We start from the raw sequence: 22,176 nt of genomic DNA, 5'->3' as shown, positions 1-22,176 counted from the left end.
CTGCCAACTTTCCAAGTTAAGGAGCACATCCCTTCTGGAGACTTGACTGAGACTCCTCAGTGCCTTCTTGGGATCAAGGGATTATTTGATTTATATTAATGCCAAATGAAAATGATAGATAGCCTCCAAAACCCAGCTATATTAAATCTGTCAGGCAGGCTTTGGAGAAAGCGTTTTTGTTTGTTTGCTTCGGCACAGATTTGATCCTCCCCCACCTTTGTTTGGCTGCGTTTGGTTTAATGTGATCAAGGTGGTAGAAAGCCAAAACCCAGAGCTTTTATGCAGCCTGGGGGTTGGTCACCGGGTTGTGCCTGGGCTTTGCCTGTCTGCTGGGGCGACTCACAGCTCCCCACAGTGGGAGCAAGCACCTGTTCACACATCTGTGGCATACTCAAACTACCTCCAGATTTAATGAGCTTTGGGTTTAGTATTGAAAAATGTCAGGGTATGCTCCAAAGCAAACAAAGAGAGCAGCTCCCCTTGCTTCTTTTGTGCTTGTCCTGGAGGCTGGCACTGCTCTGCCCTCCTCCCCACCCTTTTTCTCCCTGGAGCTGCCTCTTGCCTCAGTGCCAGCCACTCACCCGCTTCATGGACCTTGCAGGTGTCCAGAATTAGCAAAGCCTTTGCAGGCCTCTGGTGGCAGATACATAAATATAATGCTGTCATTCCTTTAAAACCCCAGCCCCAGCAGGGCTGGGAGTGTGGGAAGTGTGGTGCACATGTGGACCAGCCGACACTGCCCCTCACACATGGATCCCATTGCAGCCCTAACAATGCTGGGGTGCGGGAGAAGGGCAAGGGAGCTGCTGGCAGGTCAGCACCCCCATGCCCCTTCGTCTGTGGTCTTCGTGTAAACTGAGAGGTGCCTAAGTGCAGCCAATTCCTCAGTTTGCTCTTGCTGCCACATTTTTTGGGCAAGGAGGTGGCACATATGGCCAGCTGGTCTGCTCAGGTGGCAGGAGCTCATCAAGTAATTGCTGCATCGAGCCCAATGCTTTATGGTTGAATTAATATGCATGTTGTCTGAGGTAAGCACTTTTGGGATGATACCCACATAGTGACAATAATCAAGTCACCAAATGTTCATCTGCATTGTGGGTCAGGTTCATCTTTCAGCTGTAGCACATTGTCCTCATGGCAGTCACTGCAATACATTTGCATGCGTGCACACACACACAGGTGGGAGCAGACTGGCAGCTACCCTAGCTGAATAAAACACATGAATGCTTACCATTTGGGGAAAAAAAAAATAATCTGTTACAGATTGTGCTAATTATAAAGAGGTTTGACACAATACCGTACATTCAGCAACAAAAAGATCTGAGTTGTTTGAATTCACTGTTTAGTTTGAGGTGGCTTGTGTCCATGCACCAGGCTGTAATCTATATTTCTGGCTGCTGGACTGGGGATTTTTTTAGGGGTGTGTGTGACTTGCTTTAGATATCTTCTCTAGAGGCGCCCTTAAAGCATTTTGCTTCCATTGCCAGGATCAACAGACAAGGTGCTGGAACAAACTGATAAATTAAATAGCAACAAGTTTCCCAGACCTGATGGTATTAATCCAGGGGTTGTGAAAGGCCTGAAGAATGAAATGCCAGAGCTGCTTACAATAGAAATGTGGGGACTCAAGGGAAGTGGAGAACTTGAGAGTGACAGTCTTTGTACTTACTTTTAAAAACAAACATGAGAGTGCTGCTGGGAAGCACCTCCGAGCCTTACTGCAGGGCAAAAATATCACCTAACTTGTCATAATAATAAACAATAGCAAAGTTATAAATACATCTCCTACATCAATGATAAAAAAAGATGAAGTGGCATGTATTTTCCAAATGAAAATTGTAAGTCTGTGTTTTAAGTTGTAGACTTTGTCAGAAGAACAGCTTAATTTTTTTTGAAAAAGCTCATGGACCTTTCTTGTCAAGAGAAAAAGTGATATTCGGTCACCCATTCAAAATGAATAGGAAAGAGCAAATAAGAAAATAATAGTAAACATTCAGTTTTCAGCCTGGCACCCAAGATTAGCAGTAGGGTGTCTCAAAGTACATCCTAAATCTGGTGTCGTTTAATACATTTAATAATGAGGTGGAAAACAGGAAGCGAAGTCCCAATCAGATTGGAAATGAAATGCTTGTTCATGTATTTTTTAGGTTGTTCAAGACAAGCTGAAGGAAAAAATATGGAAAGTTTTACCAAGTCAAGTAGAAAGCACTGTGCTATGACAAATCAATATGAAAATGCATATGAAAAAATAATGTAGGTAGGAAAAAAAATATATGCCATTGAATAACTATCACTGTGATTAAATATACCAAAAACTGCTTTTGAGACACACTGCATTCATCTTTTTCCATGCTGAAACCTGGTCTCTTTGCTTATCAGTTTCTAATTTATGGTGAAATACGAACCTGCACCCTATGACAACTGTTCCTCTTTGATAACTTTCTTAACATTATTCTGCAGAAAGTCCTGAGCTTCTGGTACACTTGTACTCTGTCCAGACCAACCAGTGATCCATGTGGTTCAGTGGCTGACAAATGGCCGTGATGGTAATTAATACCATAGTCAGCTATGATAGGCCTCTGTGCTTGTGACTGAACATCGTGGCTGGGCTGGATACATGATTAATGTGCTTCTCCACAGAAACATTCTTAGTGCTGCTGCTGTTGGTTTTGGTACAGAGTTTGGTATCAGTGTATTTTTTTAAGATATACCTGTATAAAATATTTTTAGCTGGCTTACATTTGCTGCTCCTTGCTGTATAAAAATGCTCATTTTTTATTTGTGTTAAGAGAAAGGAGAGAATTTCGGTGGCTTCAGGAATAGAGGCATGGAATATGAAAAAGGAACACAGAAGAGTGCCCAGTGATGTGTTAGAAACCTACTCTATAACTCTCCCCTGGTCAAGGAAATCTCACTTTTTTCTGAGACTGAAAGAGAAATGGCCCCTGGGACACATTGTCAAGTATTGTTCCTGGAAAAATGCTTCTAGTGATCCTCATGGTTATCTGTGGCCCCTGGAAGCTGCTGTATTATTCTGTGAAGTTTCTACTCAGGCTTCACATCTCTATTTGCCTGAGGATTGGGCACTGGGAAGGGACTGCTGGCTCTGATGACTGTCAAACCCTTTTGCCCAGAATGTTACAGAGCAGAATGAAGGCCAGCCAGGTGAGCATCCTTCCTTGTCATGCCAGTGCATCCAAGGTTGATATCTATGTGTAGGTGTATTCTGTGGTGTGGTCAACGTCTTTTTTTTTGGGGGACCTGGGTTAAAACCACCACTAAATAACCACTTGTCTGCTGGTATGGCTTCTGGTTGTTCCCAAGCTGAGCTGGATTTAAAATGAGCTGGATTTAAAATGGTAATGTGGATGACCCAATTCGTATTTACAGTTTCCTCAGCTCTCCCATGCTCCCAGATATATCTTTACTCAGGAAACGACATAAAGCAGTTGACACATATTTCTTTCAGAGTTTCCATTAGTATCAGATCATGCAGAGGGTGCCAAACCCAGTTCTCACTTATGTCAGTAGACATCTCAGAACTCTTTGAGTTCCATCAGAACAGGGAGCTGGTGTGGCTGGCACTGGCTGCCCAATGCCACCCATTTTGTAGGAAGTGTTTTCTACCTTACCCTCTCCATTATTTCTGTCTTCCTGATGTCCAGCAGGTAAGGCTTATGAAACCCTCCTCTGACTTACATGCTATTTCTTCATTACTTTATGTCACTAGGGTCGAGATTTATCTTACCTAACTTTACTTGTCTGAAAGCTAAACCTGTCCTCAGAGCTGGAAACAGAAGCATATCCACAGGCTATTTAATCCCATTTAAAATTAGATTTCAAAGGAGTTTAGGCAGCTCTTTTAGTCTAGAGGTCTAACTTTTCGGTAGCTAAGGTAGGGTAAAGATTATCCCAATAGACAATTTGCATACATTGCTTTGTCTTGACTCTGTAGTGGAAAGACGTATTAATGGGCTTGAAGAATCTCCTTAAACTTTAAAAAAATATCACATGTCAGCTTTATAACAACAGATCAGATGGTAAAAAAGTTCCAACAAGTATGTTTCAAACTGCTGTCTTGGGTAGTTTTAGTATGCGGTTAAAGGTATCAGAGATACAGAGATTGAATTTACAAAATATTGAATTATTTTTTATGGTTTCTGTGAGGGTTAGGAGGACAAAAACAGGTCAGTGTCCTCATAGAAGTGTGACTTTAAAGTTCTGTAACTCAGTTTTGTGTGTTAATTTTCCTCTCACTGACACTTGTAGGACTATGCATAATTTTTAAAGTGTATTTAATCTTGTCTTTTTAGGAGTTTGGTGAAATATTTTGCTTTAGTGCTTTGTTTTTGCTAGACTCTGCCTAAAAATTAAATACACACCAATCTTTACTTTTTCCTTGTCCCAGAAAGAGGCTCTTCTACAATGAGTTTGATAGTGTCATTCCTAGCTAGGATCCCTGGACCTCTTGCAGATTTGCTGACAAGGAGTCACAGCATTCCTGGCTATTTGCTCCATATGGTGAAGGACTGCAGCTTTTATTGTGAAGGAATTCCCGAGTGCTTTTCAAACTATTTTTATAGGAGTCACTTCACTCATCACTGAAAAGGAGCCAGTTCTGGGGTAAAACATGGCAACCATTCAGTCGTAACCATAGTCTGTAGCACTTCTGAAAAACTGTGACCGTTTTGCAAAATGTCAATATTTTTGATGACGTTGGTCATGGGAGGCCAGGTCCTCAGTATGAATAAATTAGTGTTTTGGCTTCTCTGGTGTCTGCAGAGTTGCCATGATTTCTACCCATGACAAAACTGGCCCTGTCTGAGTATTTTTTTCACTCTCTGAAGCCTTGATTATACAAGAGCCACTTTCATCTGATTTCCCACTTTGTAAATCTTGAAGCAGCTGTCAGAGGAAGAATCCAATTTTATCTGGAAGGGACACCAGTGCTGCCCCTCCACGGGCCTTGCCCCTGCTGCTTGCTGATCTCCCCAGGCCTTTCCCAGAGCCGTGAGATGCAGTCAGTGGAGGCCCTGCACCCTTCTTACTTCAGGATGACGTGAAAGAAAAACAGCCTTATCCTTGTAGCCAGCAAGAGGTGGAGGTAATGACCCAAGTAGCCTCTGGTTTTTGATCTTCAGATAGAGCTGGCAGCTTTACCAGTTGCCTGCCCAATCCTGAGCATGGCATTAAGTCTCCCACTCCTTCAGTCTCCTGCTGTGCACTAGAGAGAGAGCATCTCGCCAGCAACAAAAGAAGGAACAGAATTTCCCTACTGTGTGTATTTATTATGAGGGTAAATTAATCAAGTAACACAGGCAAAGAGCGGCAAGGTGGACGTATAAGTTAAAAACAAACACCAGGTAAAATTCCTGAGGTAAACCATCTTGGATACCTAAAGCTATAAATCATACATTTCTGCCATCATTTAAGTCAAATAAAATTAGATATTATCCTTGTAAAAGTTTTGGAAAGGAAACTCTCTTCTCATGCAGTCAAAAGCCCCTCTTAAAATCTGGTCCATAGGATCTGGTCCAGTATGCATTGCTCTTGCAAAAGCAGCACTCTTTGTCAGAGTGAAATCTCACACTGAAGAAGTGAAACAGCAGCTCCAAAGTAATGCGTTTTGTCTTTAAGATGTGCAGGTTCTCATGATCTTTTAAGTGCATGACTTAACTAGAGGCTCTCCAAGACTAATTTAATGTGGACCCCAGGATTTCTTAATGCAATATTTCCCATGGCATCAGCTGGACTTCTCTGGGAGCGTGTCCTGAAAAAGTTGATAAAAATGAGGGCCATTACGTTAAGGGTGGAGCTGTGTGTCTTGACAGCATTTTTTCCAGGAAGCTGGACAGTGGGCTTGTGAAGTCAGATGCTTTACTAGATACTGCTGGTCATCTTGATGAGCAAAGCAGGCTGCCTATCTGCTGAGTGGGTGAGGTTCAGATAATGCCTAACCCTACTGTTACATACCTTCAAGTGGTTTAAATACAGAATAGTTATATTGTTTTGAATGAGATAAACTTTGATGAGAAGGCAGTTTCAGAAGTGCTGGCTGTAATAGCAGCACTGTTAATATTACTGGTTTTGGCATGGCAGGCACAGGAAAAGTCTCTCTAGAGCCAGACATGTGACAGGTTTGACAGAAGGTAGCATCACTTCTATCTGTCTTTCTCTGCATGTGGCTATAACTTAAGACCATTATTTCCTTTGTGACAGGTGAAGAATTTTGGCTAAAAGTTGACTTGGATGTGGGAGACAAAGATCAGCTTCACAAGTGTAGGTATAACCTCTTGTACATCATCTTCCTCCCTCGTCTGGAGCAAAGTTGTGAGGAAGTGTCCTGAAATATTTCACCATTTCACTGACATGATCATGAGAAACTTTTTTTTCCTTTTTTTTTTTTTTTTTTTTGTAAGGAGAAGTGCTTAAAAGAAAGGAAGAAGTCTGTAATTACATAACTTTGATTTAAGCCAATATAGTTTTTTAATTATTTTCATTTTCAGTTATCAAATTAGCAATCCATTTTCAAATAGTCTGTTGACTACATTACCCTGAATTTCAGCAGTCTGAAGCATTAAAATGTTTCTGTATCCAATCTGTATATTTACATTTGAAAAAAAACCCTCTTTAATAAGTATTTTTAGACTAGGGTTTGTTTTCTTTTCTAAAGAAACAAGAAAAGATGAACCATTTAGAAAGCACTGAGTATATGATTATTACAATTTTTAGCTATATATCACTGAACACGTTGTCAGGAAAGCAATATAAAATGTTATACTTCCCTGCTTTGAGGAGTTCTGTTCTCCGAATGGAATAAAATTGAAGTAATGTCGAAGAATTACCATGGAAACTTATCAAGGAAATAAAGAAAAAATAGATTAACTTCACAATTCTTAATTTAAGTATGGTGACATTTCACTAGAAAAGACAGTCACATACAGTTTTCTATAACATTTCCTCTCTGCTTTCTTGCACACTGGCTAATCTTCATACTTTTGGGATGCAATCACAAAATGACCAAAACCAGAGCAGAGAGGCCTCTGGTGAGGCTGCCTGGCCTAGATCAGGAACAGGGGAGCTGGTCAGGTGTGACCCATGTAAGCATCATCTCCACACACCTGCAGGGAAGTGGCATGGAGTCTGTTGTGCAGCCACAGCCCAGGGGAACTATCTCAAGGATGCCTCCTACCAAACACTTTTAACTCCAAAGGTCGCCTTGGTGGGTGCAGAGAGCTGACATGGGGTGGAGCTGGGCATGTAATGGTCCTGTTGAAGGAGAGCAGAGAAGCAGGGACATGGGGGGTGGCTGTCCCACTCCAGAGCAGAGAACCCTGTGCGCATGCTGGTCTAGAGCGAAAATGTTTTTTTCTGTGAGAAGTTGCCTAACTTTAAATATTTCCTCCTCTCATGTCATTTAAGGGTGGGGAAAATATTATCTCAACAGGCCTGGATTACTCACCGTTCTTTAATATAAGGGCATTTAAACATGTATTTAACCTTCCCCAGGATGTTGTTTGAACCACAGGGTAACAGGAAAGCTTGGGACATGCTGGAGAGCAAGGCAGGGTGGCAGGGGAAATGCTTTCCCTCCCATCGAGATTGCTCACTCTCCCATGCAGAGTGTGCGGAACCAGAAGGCTGGATTTAACAATTCTCAATTCTCACCTTGTGCCATCAATGGCTACTGAGTCTCAAAGGTGAAACTGTGCAGCCAGTTCTACATGGACAGAGATATGGCCATTGTGGATGTGAGTCCAGGTTCAGGACTTAGCAGTAAAATTTCTACCAACAGGAAATGAGGAAGTTCATATTTCAGTGTAAATTTTTCTTCAGAGAGTGTGAGGAATATTTTTCTACCTGAAACTAGTTCTTAAACCAATGTATAGGCACATAAATAGAAATAACTTCATTTTCTGAGTGAAGGTTGGTTACGTGGGTTTCTGGCCCTTGTCATTTTTTTAAATCTGGGCAGCTTGAACTTAACTTCTCAGAGGATGGCTCCAGAGGGACTCCACTGTCTTCAGAGGGAGCCAGTCTGACTAGCCTAGAGCTTTCGGAGAGCTAGCATAAGCAGAAATGTATCCCCTGCTTAAACTCAGATTTAGCCTAGTAGGCCAAAAATTTCAAAACTGCCAGAAGAAGTTTACTTTCAACACTGACGCTGTTTTTAAATCTTCTCCCCCTCATACACACATGCATTTTGGCTGCTATTTATCACTTTAAATTGTTCCCTATCAAATATGAAAAGTGTTATGAGTAGCTAGGATGAAGTGCAGGCTCTAAGGAAGACAGTGACAAAACTCCCCTGGCTTCAATGGAGACAATGGAGACAGGATTTAACCCCCACCATCTTTTTTTTTTTTTTTTCTTTAGCTGTATGTATGTCTGTTTATTGGTTATGAACTGCAACATTTCTTGCCATTTTAATTTGGCAGACTGTAATGCTAGGTAGTAGTATGTATTTTTTGAAGTCAAGTTGCTAGCTTTGTAAAAGGAAATTAAAAATTCACTTTTAAGTACAATTGGTCTGTTGAAAAACATGGCTGTACTAAGGTGTTAAAAACAGGGGACCGTAAGTCATCCAGAGGGAGATGACAAGATAAACTAGTGAGTAGGGCTCTTCATTAGGCAAAATGTTTGAATATTTTTTAACAAACTATTCAAGTTCTAAATACTGTCTTTTTTTTTGTCTTCCATAGTTGTCCATGAGAATAGAATTATTTTCTACACATTTGTATGCCCTTTGAAGTAAGTCACACATCGAATCGATGCATTCAGGCAGTGGCTTGTTCAAAAGCTGTGAATTCACTATGTTGATTTAAAAACATACTCAGGCTGTATGACCAGTCCACTCCCTGCATTTCCTCTAGTACATTTTCTGAATGAATAATCAAAACCATCTAAGCTACAGGGCCAGAAACAAATCTGGCAGTGCTCAATTGTCTTGATTAATTAATGCTTCAGTACAGAACTTCCACAAATAAGTACGTGATGGAAAGACACTTGTATCCTTAGCTTCCGAAGCACCACAGTCTTGTCATAATTTCATGTCAGTAACTTCAAAATGCGCTACAGGGAAAACTAAAAAAATGTAATTTTTTTTGCAACTGTAGAATATATGGATTAGCAATAGTTATTTTGGAAGGCTGATATAGCACACAGCCTGGTAATTCCTTTTCTGTATTGAGTTACAATTACAATAATCACTTGTGCTGCATTTTAAGGGAGTTTGTAGAAAATCATGGTGAATTTTTACTAGCAGTGGTTATTGAAACTCCAAGATAAGTGATTAAAAATGAGCTTGTGGACTGTAAAAAATGCCAGACAGTGACCATTTTTTTTAAAGTATGCAAATATTTAAATCAATGCCTGCATTAATCTAAGTATTTTGACACATTATGAAAAAGCATTAGCATGAAGAATACATTATACAAAACCACAATAATCACTGAGATTCTGTAGCATCTTGATGACCTTCCAAAATCTAGCTGATGTAAACTTTGTTAAGCTAGTAGTAGCGATGATGCAATTTGCCTTGTAAACATCTTGAGCGATTTGGATCGAAAATATCAACCTTGGCACTTGAGTTTTTTTAAACAAGGCACCAAAAAAATGTACACATTGAAAAGTTACACATCTCAGCTTTTTTGGTAGGCTTCATCTCACCTAACTTTAGACATCTGTAATGTCTGCATTTAAGCTATTTAATCCCAAGCTCCCTTTCTGTGAGCACTCCTCTCCAGTGGGAGGGAATCCACAATTTTTAAAGGCAAAAAATGATCTCAGCTGAAAATTAACCAGAAAAAAAAAAAATATATATATATACAGAATACAGTCACCCTGATTCCCTCAAAGGATGCTATGGAAACAGTGCCCCACTGAAAAAGGAGACACCTGCAGAAGGTGGCGAGGCCTCTGGGAGGAGGGAAGGGTTGTCCTTGGGCAGGTGTCCATGGAGGAGAAGCGGAGCTGTCCAGCAAAGCCGGCACCGCACGTGCCTCTGTGTATGGCCACTGCTCTGGCTGGCTGGGAGAAGACATGCACAGGAGGAGAAGGTCCTTTCCACCACTAGCAAGCAAGCACTGCACTTGCATGCTTTGCAGCTGCAGCCAGCATTGCTTTTGAAGCCTCCTTGTTTGCAGGGGCTAAGAAAGTACCAAACGTGTCTGACATCATCCACAAATGTTGAACACAAGTGGAGCTGGGTCGACGGAAGTTCTCCTTTGAAACGCTGCAGTCTTCAAAGCTGGCTTACATACTCTGCACTGTGATACACAGCCTTTTGTTTTGCATAAGTGTTTGTTTTAATGAGGTAGTGCAATGCAGCTCATCAAAATCAAAAACATATGATGCACCCTAGGCAAGAGAAAGGCAATAACTATACAGATTTTTGAAGAGGGCTAGTCATACCACAGGCTACCATTATAACAGAAAAAACAACAAGAATTTTAATATAGCTGTCTGGCCAAATATATTAATTTAAATTGAATGGCTTTTTCTGATATTATAGCTGTGAGGCACAATGTTCTACTGGCAAGCATCTTCAAAACCTTTTTTAGAAGATTTGCTTCAAATTATTTCTGTGCACCAGATCTTGATGGTATGTACACTTGGGAGTCTAACCAAAGGAAAAAGCTTTTGATTAAATCAATGACCTTTCCTGGAGGTTGAATGAAATGGAGATTGTAATACAAAAAGCTACCTCCTCCAAATAGTGTTTTCATAAAAATATTTACTCTAAGCTCTCCTCCATTAAGTTTGCCCTAACTTTTTCACAAGTGTTAATATTCTTGTGCCAGCACATAAATATTCTTTCCTATTAGCAAGTCCTTTAAAATACATTTTAGTAATTTCCATGATCACTTCTCCAAACGGCTTGCTAACCACCAATTTCCATTCTTTGCCAGAGAACACTGCTGGGTACTGTTTACTCTTGGAAGCTTGGTCTTTATTGTGCTCATGCTTTGTTGTGCTTCTTCAAAGCATGGTAATACTTGTTTTCCTCAGCTAATTGCATCTCTTCCCACTTGGAAAACTGGAGACGTTTTGCTGCTGATGTGCAGAAAAATGGGTGTGATAATTTCTTAAAATTTTTCTGTATTGATTTCACTTGATTAACAAATGGTGTCATCTTATCCTGGCAAATATCTTTGAACTTTGTTGTTATTCCGTGAAGCAGAGCTCTGGGAACCTACTGGAGCTGAGAACAACATGTAACATCCTCCCCAGCAGTTGATATTAATGAAACTTGAGTCCCACAAGGAGACCAACAGCTTGTGTGATATTAGGCTGCATATATTAGATTAGGCTTGCTACAAAGACATCAGAAATTTTACAAGAAAGCACAGGCTCAATAATTACTACTGTAAAAAGTTGGTGGAGTAAGAAGATCACTTTCTTTCTCACCTGGGTGACCTCATTTTCACTTGGGTGTGGGGCAACCTGCAGACAGCATTTATGCAGATTGAAGTGGTCCCTTACTGTTTCTTCTGGTGCAGTCTGTGATGGACACTGACTCTCTGCAACACAAATTGTTATCTACAGGAAAAAAAAAATATTCTGTGACCCCTTTGGGGATGTTTTTTTGTTTGTTTGTTTGTTTGTGGGGTTTTTTGGCCTATGCATGTCTAATGCACCGTAAATGACCCGATCAGGATCTGGCAGTCTGACTCTGTGCTGATAATGTAAAGATTATTTTAGAACAGAAAACAAGTCTTTGCTATATACTTTACAAAGACAGTCCACTGTTTTTCCCAACAAACTTCCCATAATTTTGGTTCCATAAAAGTGATTTAAGCAAATTCTGATAAAATCAGTTAAGGAAACAACCTTCTAACAACGTTTCTCCAATCCTTTTTGCATTACATGTTACATTGTGCTGACTTCTAAAAAGTTGTTGGGCAATTTATGCACCTCACAGGAGACAAAAATCTTCAAAGTGTTAGATGACAGCAATTCACTTTCTCTTACAAGACAATACCTCCTCTATCCACCAAGGGCATGAAAAATTTCCAATGGAAATATTAACTAATATTATTTCTACCATAATAGATCCGCTCCTCTGAAACACAAAGCCGTGGCCAGTCCTTCTGCTAAGTGTGCCCTTCTCCCACCCGTATCTTGAGACACCTTCTCTGAAATCCCCATTCAATCATCCTCTGCTGTCAATAGGAGAGCACCAGTGTGGCAGAACCAAGGGGCAGCATCCTCCTTCGGTACGCTGCAGTGAAATAGTTTTGGCCAGAGAGTTCAACAGTTCTGTCTTGGTTTCCAGGTTGCATCAGTTGTCTCCCCAGGAAGGTATGGATGGAAATCTTGCTTATAGAGCATCACTCCTGACAGTAGCACGCAACCCCATGGATGAAGGAAGTGTAGGCATAGTGCTGCCAGGCTGAGCACACGCTGCCACCTCGGATGTGTAGTTTCACACTGCTTAATGACAGTGCAGATTTGCATTATTTTGTTTTTAGTGAATTCCTTTGCCTTGAGATATGTCCTCGGAGAAAGGTTGCTGCCCATATTTATTTGTCCTGTGCCCAGACAAAAATCCAAGGTCCATCAACTACAACCAGGTTTTGCAACCCATGGGATTAAATGCAGAATTATGGTCAGTTCCCACAAAGACATAAATGCTCATTCCAACTTAGTGGACTGAAAAGTCTGAATCTAGAACTAAATGGCAGTGTTCAGAACTGTTTCTGTCATCTGTTTTCAGACATGGGCAGTGCAGTGCCCTGGTCAGTTACAGTCACACTTAGCTAAAAATATTTCAAATAGGAACTTTTCTTCTCAAGAAGTAGTGCTGTGCTTTAGCATGATCAGCATTGTTTCTTTAGCACAAAGAGATGAACAATGATTCCCTAAAATGAGAAGTTTATTTCTTATGATGCCAAAGTAACTTACTACATGTTCAATGACTGTTTTCATATCCAGACAAATTTTGGTGAATTTGTCTGTTTAACTGAATGGTTCTCCAAGTTTCTAACCCTACCATTTGTCACCAGATCTGGTATGGTTGGAGTTTGGGAAAGCTGTTTTTCTTCTGAGTTACATGCATCTGATTACCTGGTTTGCTGTTCTGTAAGTGTTGTAGGATGTCTAAGTCTTTGTCAGATTTGAGTATTTTCCTGCAAAATTTTATCATTTGTAAGCCTGGTTTCTATGAAGCAGAGATGCCTTTTTATTTTGCCATGGTCCCCAGCTGTAACTCTCTCATGGTCAGGCCTAGAGAGGTGCTGATGTCTCAGGACACACTCTGATTTCAGAGATGCCAGTCTCAGCACAACTCAGAATTCAGCCTGTGGTGTGATGGCCCTTTTATCTCTGCTCAGAGGTGCAAGGGGCAAAGAGCCACAGCTGATTGATGGTTGTGATCAGATATCTCCCATGAATCACCTTGTAGCAGCATCATGTGTTTCTGTTCTGCTGTTCTTTTAATGCTGTATACAGGGATGATGTTTGTGACTTTGAGTAGGAGACCACTTTCCCTCTAGTCCCATTCACTTGAGTTCTGTTCTTAGTTTTCATAATAATTGACATTCTGTTAGTTCCTAATTTGAGTTGTTTTTTTCCCTCTAGTTTCTACATTTACCAGTAGCAAAACTATATTTCTACCGACATCTACCAATCAACCTTGGATTCAGGAAATTGCCTAAGTACATGCTTAACATAGAGGATAAACTTAAATTTCACCAATTTTAATGGGATTTAGGCATGTGCTTAAAATGAAACATAAAATTAAATGTTTTTCCTGAATAAGGATGTTCTCCTGAGTCAGACCCTGCATGCATTGCCTTAGAATAGGTCCTGACTGTCCCTTGAGTATGTTAGACATGCCGGATGCTTTCAGAAGTGGTTAATCTGATGAAAGAATTCATCTCAGAGTCATAAAGAAACCACAAGTTTCCTTCACTTTCAGAAGCCTCCTCAGTCTGCTGCTTTGATAGCGTTGCTCAGCTGCTTGTGCTACAAGAGCATTGTGTAGAAAGTTTCATAGTCTTATAGTTGTATAGGTAAGAGATCTACCCAGCTTGCTCACACCTAAGAAGCTGGTGTGATTTTTGTGTCTAACTCGGTGCAGATAACCCTCTTAGTGAATACAGACTGGGCTTCTGTACTAACATTTCGAAAGTGGAAGCTGTCAGATGACCAAAACCTCCAAGACTCAAGAAACAGGCACAAGATAACAAAATGTACGTATTGGAAAACAAAGAGAGGGCAAGACGTGACAGAGGCATGTACACTCCCATGTCTCTTCTTCCTAGGACAGGCAGCACACTAAAAGCTTTGAAAAGGGAAGAAATACAGTATCAATACACAGCATGCTACCATATAAATGTAATACGGGATATACAGATTACTGCTTATGGCATGTTGTTGTAAATGGGACATGGCTCTCTGAATACATAGAAACACTTTTGTTTACAAATGTTGTTGTAGAGTGTTTTGACATTTCCTAATTTTCTCTCTCTTTTTTTTTTTCAATAATCCAAAGCAACTCATGCATTTAAACTCAAATTTGAAACTATTTCAGATGGATCAGAATTGTATTTTTAAAAGAATATATTATTTACTTCTCCCCAAAATGTGGGAACAATATCCCCATTATATCTTTGTAGTTCTCTCAGTAACATCATACTCCCCAGTCATCTGTTTTACTTAGCCTAATTTATCCACTGCATAAGGATATTTGTCACCCTACTATATCCTTTGCATTTCCTTTCCTTAGTACATGATAAATATTTGAGGAAGGATTTTTTTCCATGTCTTCACCAAGGAATCACCATGTAATGAATGAAACTGAAGCCCAAAATAGCATGGTGATTAGAGCATAAATTCATGCATATAATTTCCATGAGGTACTTTAATGCATGAGATTTATTTTAATCTGTAGGTGTTCCAGCTTGAAAATGGCAGGCTAACTGAAAATTAAAACAAAACAAAACAAAAAATGATAGAGAAAAACCAAAGCCAGAACCAAAACAAATGACAAAAAAAAAAAAAAAAAAAAACACAATAAGAAAATTAGCCTGAGGGAGAAAATCCTTCAAATGAAATTTCACCCATAGCAGTTAAATATTTTGTTAAGAGCTGAACACAGTAAAATCATCATTGCAATTGAAGAGTCACCTATTTTGACTTCTTGTGTACAGTCTTTAAAATTAATCACATAAATTAGCACATATGAATCTGGCTATTCATAACACGGAATGTTATGTTGTTTGGTATAGGAAACTTGAAAAAGCAATCTACTTATTTTCCAGCCTTACTTGAAATTATATGTATCATTTGATTTGTTATCTGCTTCAGGTTTGTTTGGTTTTTTTTAAAGGACAATTTCTAGAGTGATAGCTCAGTAATATCAGACTTGCCATAACTTTTGCATTTTTTATTTTTCTACTAGAAGTTCAAGCCAGAAAATATCCCACTTCTTGGCAGTTGATTAGAGCCATTTACTATAATTTTTGACTCTGCAATTATATGGTTCTGTGTCAAATAATAGATTGCAAATTCTTTCCTCATGGAGAGAACTGTGTGGCTGGCAATACCTCTGTGGACTTGCTTGGATCATACTTGTGATATTGGCAGATGTATAGCTCTGATTCTGCATATGCTTGGCTTGAACAAACTCTACACAAACATATCTTTCAGAGAAATACCTTCTTTTATAACGTTACTCTTGTGTGTTATTTGCACTCCAATGGCAAAGATTCCCCAAACCCCGGATCTGGGGCTGCCATTGTATAAGACCTGAGAGGAGTTTATAATTGAAGGGCCTTATCCAGGAAAGCACCTGGTCAAGCGTTACATGGTAGTCCAGTTGCTTGTAATTCCTTCGGTCCCACTTTGCACAGGATAACTAAGGAGCAAGCAAGAGTCTGAGCTGGGGAATTAGTGACTGAACTATGAGGCTGCTGTCTTGGTAGGTGGCAAGCCCTACTGGACAGAGATGGAGGTGATCTGAGTGCTGGGCCTGGGCACACACTGGGCTACTGGGGAGAAAGCTACATGTTGAGAGTTGAGCTCTTTCCTTCCTTTGCTTGCATGACAAGTGCCCTGAAAACAAAGTGTTGAAACCATTTAAAGTATCTGTACAAGGGAATGTCTAACATTTTCAAAGCCTGCTGTTATTTTTCTTCAGGCCAAAACTACTCAGCAAGTTTGTCCTGAACTAGCAAACGGCTTCAGCTGTCCCCAAACCACATTCTTTGGCATATAACCACATTGCTTGTGAATAAATACCGTTTCACCGAGCTGTGATGGAAATGTTGCATATGGTAAGGGATCTTTGCAAGACTGTAACTGCAGTTTGGCCTTGGAGGGGAACAACTACTGTGTCTGAGTGTGAGGATATTAAACCACCTGGTCATCTTAAACAGTTTTGTCTAGCTGGTGAAGCAGGTTGACATGATGAGTAGCTCTTTATGAAGTACTGGCGCTAATAGTAGTATGAGCCACTCAGGGCAGGAAGATCAATCCATCTATACAGGACTGTTTTTCAGATAGCATTTTCTTCTTCTTTTTTTTTTTTTTTTTTTTTTTTGGTTAGCCAAATATCAATAAAATGTCTTAAAAAAGTGTCTATTGAAGACTATTTTCCACATAAGATAGGAAAGTCCAGTTTTCCTGAAAATTACCTGAATTTTTTCACCTGCTGTTTAGGTCTCCTAAAACTCTGAATATCTAATTACACTGATAAATCTTACAATTGACTGACCTACATTGGGCATGCAGTCCAGTGACTTCATGCGTTTGTGCCTATAGTACATCGAGGCATGAAGAAGGATAGGCTCAGTTACTGCTAGAATGAAAATTTTCAGAAAAAGTAAAAAAAAGTATAGTCCCAAGCCTGCAAAACCACATCCATCAATTTGTTTCTTATAGTTTATGTGGTCGTCACTGAGAGAATGTGAGAATGTAGTGTTCAGTTGTGTAAAGATAAATGCGTATATGTATTTGCAGGACCGAAGTTCACATCTGTGGTGTCATTTTCAAAACAAAAATGAGATCCTTAAAAAGAAATCCAACAGCCAGAGTTGCTAAGAGACAACACAGGTACCAGTAGAGTCCTTTGTTGAACCTAAGAACTGAAAAACTATGAAATATTAACACTTAAAGAAAACATAACTCTTGGTTACTTTGAAGTCTAAGGAAAATTTCCTGCTTTTCCTTTTCTGTTTTCTTTTCCCTTCCTCTTCCCTAATGCTGGATCATTTAAAAAAATTAACACTGACATGAATAACACGTCCTTTCCCCTCTCCTCTTAACAAGTTTTCCATTTACAAGCCAAAGTTTTCACCTTGATTCCCTTGGTTGTTAAAAGAGAATTGTGCATGTGTAAGGGAAGGTGGGAGGAGCATTTTGTGCTGCAGTGGGTGCATTTTGCCTTGCTTTTGGCCACGGGCACCCACATGGACCCAAACTGGCTGCAGACCCCTGATTCCTGCACAGAACCCCTGCATGACAAGAAGGAGTGAATGAGTCCTTGCCAGTGGCGAAGAAGGATTAGGTGGAAAAGATGCAAAGGAAAACAAACTGCCTTAATTCCACAGCTCCTTTTTGAGAAATGCCATAGCACTTTGTATAGAATTGTTTTAATAAGGAACAACTTCTGCAGACCGCTCACAGTATGTTGTGGGAAATACTGGGCTAATTCTAGAGCAAGATCAAATGATTTGAAAACAGATCAAGCTCAGCAGAAGAAGGGATTGTTTGAACATTTATCTTTCTATGATACAGTCTTTTGAGAAGATGAAGATTAAGCAGCAGACACCCCATGGAGTTGAGTGCCATGAGCTGGAAGAGCTTGGCATCTTCTAGGGCTGGGCCCAAAATACAGATCCTTTCAGAATAAGTGCCCCTTTCTACAGCACTACTGCTGCATACAAAACTTCATTTCTGTTTTACTGGATCCCAGCTAATTGCAAATGGTTGTTGGGAAAGTCACAGGCCACCAAGGTAATTCAATACACATGTTTTAGCAAGTTTTTCACACATGTCTGGCAAGCCTTTCATACTGGGAGAAGGCTTTAGGGATTCTTTCCCGGGCCTTAAATCAGGCATTAAATCCTATCAATTATTGGTTCCCTCCCTGTTTCCACCTCTGCTCATTTTTTGTTATTGGACAGTACTTTTTGTGTCTTGTGACACAACCTATATAAAGCCTGTTGAAACTTGGAATTTCCAGTTTGCAGGAAACTGTGATAATGTGTAGTTTTGTTTAATTCTCAATGGTTTGAAACATAGTCCCATTGAGGTGAAAGGAATTTTGCCATCTGTGTTGGTGGAAGTAGGACATAGTTTTTCTTAAAACACTGTGTAAACTATGAAGTGCTTTAGATATGGGTAAAAAGATTGTGATGATCAGAAATTCTCAGAAATTCAAGGTCTGTTAAAACTCTGAATGAGAATTATCTTGACAATTAACTATATACAATGCTTTTTTTCCAAATGATAAGCATTTTATGCCCACAGTTTTTATCCAACAAAGTAATTGAGAGCTCCTTTGCTCTCTATCTTGTGGGTGTATTAAGTCCCCAAGAGAAAATATTTAAATTTTTTGTTGCCAAGTCCTTTGATTTCACTGCAGTCCTTTTAAGATAATAATCTAATTTTCTTGTATGTTGTTGGAAATGTCTTTCTTTAAATGCACCGAGCTTTAGAAATGTGTTCATATGGAAATCAGATCAGGTAGGATTTAGTCAATGTGGCATTTCTTGGGTGTTGGAAATACTTGGTATTTGCCATCAAGCTTTACAGATTTAAGGTATGCTGTTACTCTTCAGAAGAGTTCACAGGAATGTTTTCCTCTGGTAGTAAAAAATTATTTTATAAACTGCTTGAATAGTGCCAAAGGTAGAGAGTTGACAACAGGCACATCCTGGGGTCACTCAGTTTCCAGACAAAAGTTCTTTGTCCTACCCAGATGATCCTGCATGACCACCACTGCAGATAAAGGCATGAAACTCCCAGAGCTGGGATCTAGTAGAAGTGAGACATAAGGGCTTTCATCTCTTGAGAAATGAGTGATCTATTTGTAGCACATCATCAAGCTGTGATTTGAGACCCCTCCTCTCGGCTCCTCAGAAAGCCACAAGAAAACTGCGGTGTCTATGGGCATTTTTGGTTATTATTTCCTCTCCAATATATTTGCTCTGCTCTTCAAAAAGGTGATAACTATTTTTAGTTTAATTGTATAGTTGAGATTCAAAATAGATCAGTGTTAGTTAACAGTGATTTTTTTTCTCACAAGGCATATGGTATTACTGGGGTTTAGAGATATAGAAATATCAGACAGTTGCAGAGATGTGTGAATCTTATCCTTTTGGGGCCACACAGCCTAGCCTCGGGAGTATTCCTAGAAGATGTAATATCACATTTTCAAAGTTCTTGATTTCTATTTATTTTTTAAATCTTATTTGAAATTAATTGTTCAGTGATTATTATTTTCACGTTTTCAGTATTTACCAGTCACCTAAATATATCCTTCTGTCCTAGACAGAAAAGAGAAAAGAACAGCAAGTTACTAGTACAATGGAAGTAATTTGCTTTTGCTGGGTAAGCAAGCAGAATTTTAGTGTTTAGAAACAGTGATGGAAATGACATCACCTGCAACCTAAATTTCTCCTTCATAATTTTGACAAAAGAAGAGTGTTCATGAAGGAGTCTAATTAGTGCATTGCTCCATCAACTGCTACCCCATTGCTCTTCTACCTGTGCCTGTCACCCACAGCTGAGGGTGGCACCAGGCAAGGGGTCCCTACTGAAGACAGGGCAATTATTTAAGTTTAAATAAGATACTGTGAGATACCTGGCATGGATTGAGACAAACTAAGTAGACCAAAGTTTTGGTTATACGTTTATTGTTTCTTTTACTTCTCTTCCACACTCCTGAAGAATTCAACTTTGGTGGAAGACAGCTGTCTAGATGACAGGAGGCTGATTGGTACTGGGGAAAAAAAATCAATGCGGAATCAAGTTTTTTTTTGCTGTTGTTCAAACCTCGAACTACATCTGAGTTCATGATTAGCATAGAGATGTATAAAAATCCTGAAGGTTTCTATTTGTGTCTGTCTGCCTGTCTGCTGGGGTGGGGGTGGGGATATTCCTGGGTGTATGCATGCATCTCAAGGTGGTCAAGGGGTGGCAGATTTCGGTTATTAAGAATGATCTGGATTAGCCCTGGTCTTTCTGGGTCACTAAGTTTCAAACACAGATATTTCACATCTGTTTCTTGTTCACAGTCGCTAACAAAGAAGTACAATACCAATAGAGTCCAAATTTTAGATGCGTGTCTGGTCCTTTAAGGAATTCAGCTAGTTACTTAGACAGAGGAAAAAAAATCTGCAGCTATACCTCCTATTCAAATTTGCAGATTAGGCAAAAGCCTAGAGGTGAAAGGTCAAATAAAACAGTTGAAAGCATTTTCTATTGACTACAGGCAAAAAAAAGCACACAGTCCTCCAAAGCATGCCATAAAAGCTAGAAGAGTGTGAGAGACACTTTAATAGGTTCCATTCTTGATGAAAATCTTGAAACAGCCTCACTAATAGGGTGTAGAAATCCAATATGCCAGACATATTTGCTGTATGCAGTGCCCATCAATCTAGGGATGGTGAGACGTTAAAGGACAACAGTCTGTAATAACCAGTTCAAACTGTTGTGCATTTCAGTTAAAATTATCTAAGACATTTGGAGGAAAGTGATGAAAAATGTTAGCCTTTGCCCTCACAGTTATTTCTTTTTTTTCTGTGCAGGGAATTTGCTTTTTTGCCTTCCGTGTGTGTGCGTGTTTTTGTCCTGTGGTATCATTGTCACTTAACCAGCTTTAAATTAGCATCAAACATGAAATAAATACTTTCATATCAGTGGCAACTTTCAGCCAAAGGTTTTAGTGCTCTTTAATTACTAATCCATGCAGCAGTCCTTTGACATCCAGTGGTACAACTGTTAACATTGTGGAGATGGGAAAATTAAGGAAGAATGGAAGGGAAGTTAGAGTGAGATTCATCTCATATAAGCAGAGTTATCCAAAAGCTAGGTGTCTCAGGTAATCATACATTCCCTTTCCAGGTAATGGAGAGAGAGAGAGAGAGAGAAGAACTTTAAAGGTGCGACACATCTCACCTCTTTTAAGTATTCATTGTAATGAGACTGAACGACATGATGAAGACAGTTGTATTTGGGACTATGGAATTCCTGGGAACTAGCTTAGTCTGGACACCTACATTTAAGATTGTTGAAGCCTGATGAAGTGAATCCCACTTCAACAAGATAGTGATTCCATTCCATGTCTGCAAATGAGTATGTCAGCACTTCCCTGTTATAAAGTACCTATGTTGCCTATTGCAGGTAATTCTAGTGTCAATATAATAGTGACTGTGCCAATGTAATTCAGGTGAACAGAGTTCCCTTTTAGTTTCCCATTTCTATGGTATTTTTTTAATGGGAGTATAACTGGTCTTAAAGGTTAATCAGAACATAAAAGGTTGGCAAACAGTGGTGTAGTCACTAAAAATATTTTGGGTGATACAAGCTAAAAAAGCTTGAGTCACAAATAGAGATACAGACTCAATAAATTAAGTACTTTGGCTTTCATTTTGAAAACTTTCAGTATTTCATTTCTGTAAAAATTTATCCATTGGAAGACAACCCGTTCTTGTTTGGTATGGTCACACGAAGTACAAACAAACAAACAAACGTTGCCCCCAAATCAGGCTCTTTCCCAACTTTTCAGCTGTGCCAGCGAGTGAAGTAAATTCATTGCTATGGCAGGACGGTGGGGATGGAGGAAAGATGTGAACATATTAATTGGCCAAACGGGTTGGAGCAGCTGAATATAATGTGTGGGGTGATTGAAAGGAAATGAAGATGGGAGAGTGGGAAGATGTTGTCATAACCAGGCCTGAGGGCAAAACCGGTGGTGGGTGCCACCGCCGCAGGAAGAAATCTCTTTTATCTGCTTCTGGTCAAGCGTTTATGAGAAGAAGTAATTTCTGACTTTGGAAAGAACTGTTCACCTCGTTGCGTCGGAGGAAGCCGGGCAGGCAGGCGAGGCGGCCGCGCTCCGATAGCGGGGCACGGAGCACCCTCTAGTGACCGCCGCTCAGCGCCAGCCGGGGGCACGGCCCAGGGCTGAGGATGGGGATGTGCTCCACTGCCCTCCGATGCGGT

The 22,176-nt window shown here is 39.9% G+C and overlaps 1 protein-coding gene across 7 annotated transcripts in view; it reads left to right on the top strand.

Moving 5' to 3' along the window:
* Positions 1 to 22,176, top strand: part of ERG (ETS transcription factor ERG) — a 149,608-nt gene that overhangs the window by 55,550 nt on the left and 71,882 nt on the right. For 2 of the 7 annotated variants that reach the window (XM_065068044.1, XM_065068036.1), the window contains exon 3: positions 6,220 to 6,279. The exons of the other annotated variants lie outside the window; for them this stretch is intronic. In XM_065068044.1, the coding sequence (XP_064924116.1) occupies positions 6,250 to 6,279 (30 nt within the window). In that variant the 5' untranslated portion in view covers positions 6,220 to 6,249. The remainder of the gene's footprint in view (positions 1 to 6,219; positions 6,280 to 22,176) is intronic. 7 annotated transcript variants of the gene reach the window in all.

This window comes from Columba livia, chromosome 1 (genome assembly GCF_036013475.1).
Source record: "Columba livia isolate bColLiv1 breed racing homer chromosome 1, bColLiv1.pat.W.v2, whole genome shotgun sequence".
Classification (NCBI taxonomy): domain Eukaryota; kingdom Metazoa; phylum Chordata; class Aves; order Columbiformes; family Columbidae; genus Columba; species Columba livia.
The sequence above is the reverse complement of the archived record's forward strand: the minus strand, read 5'-3'. Positions and strand labels throughout refer to the sequence as shown.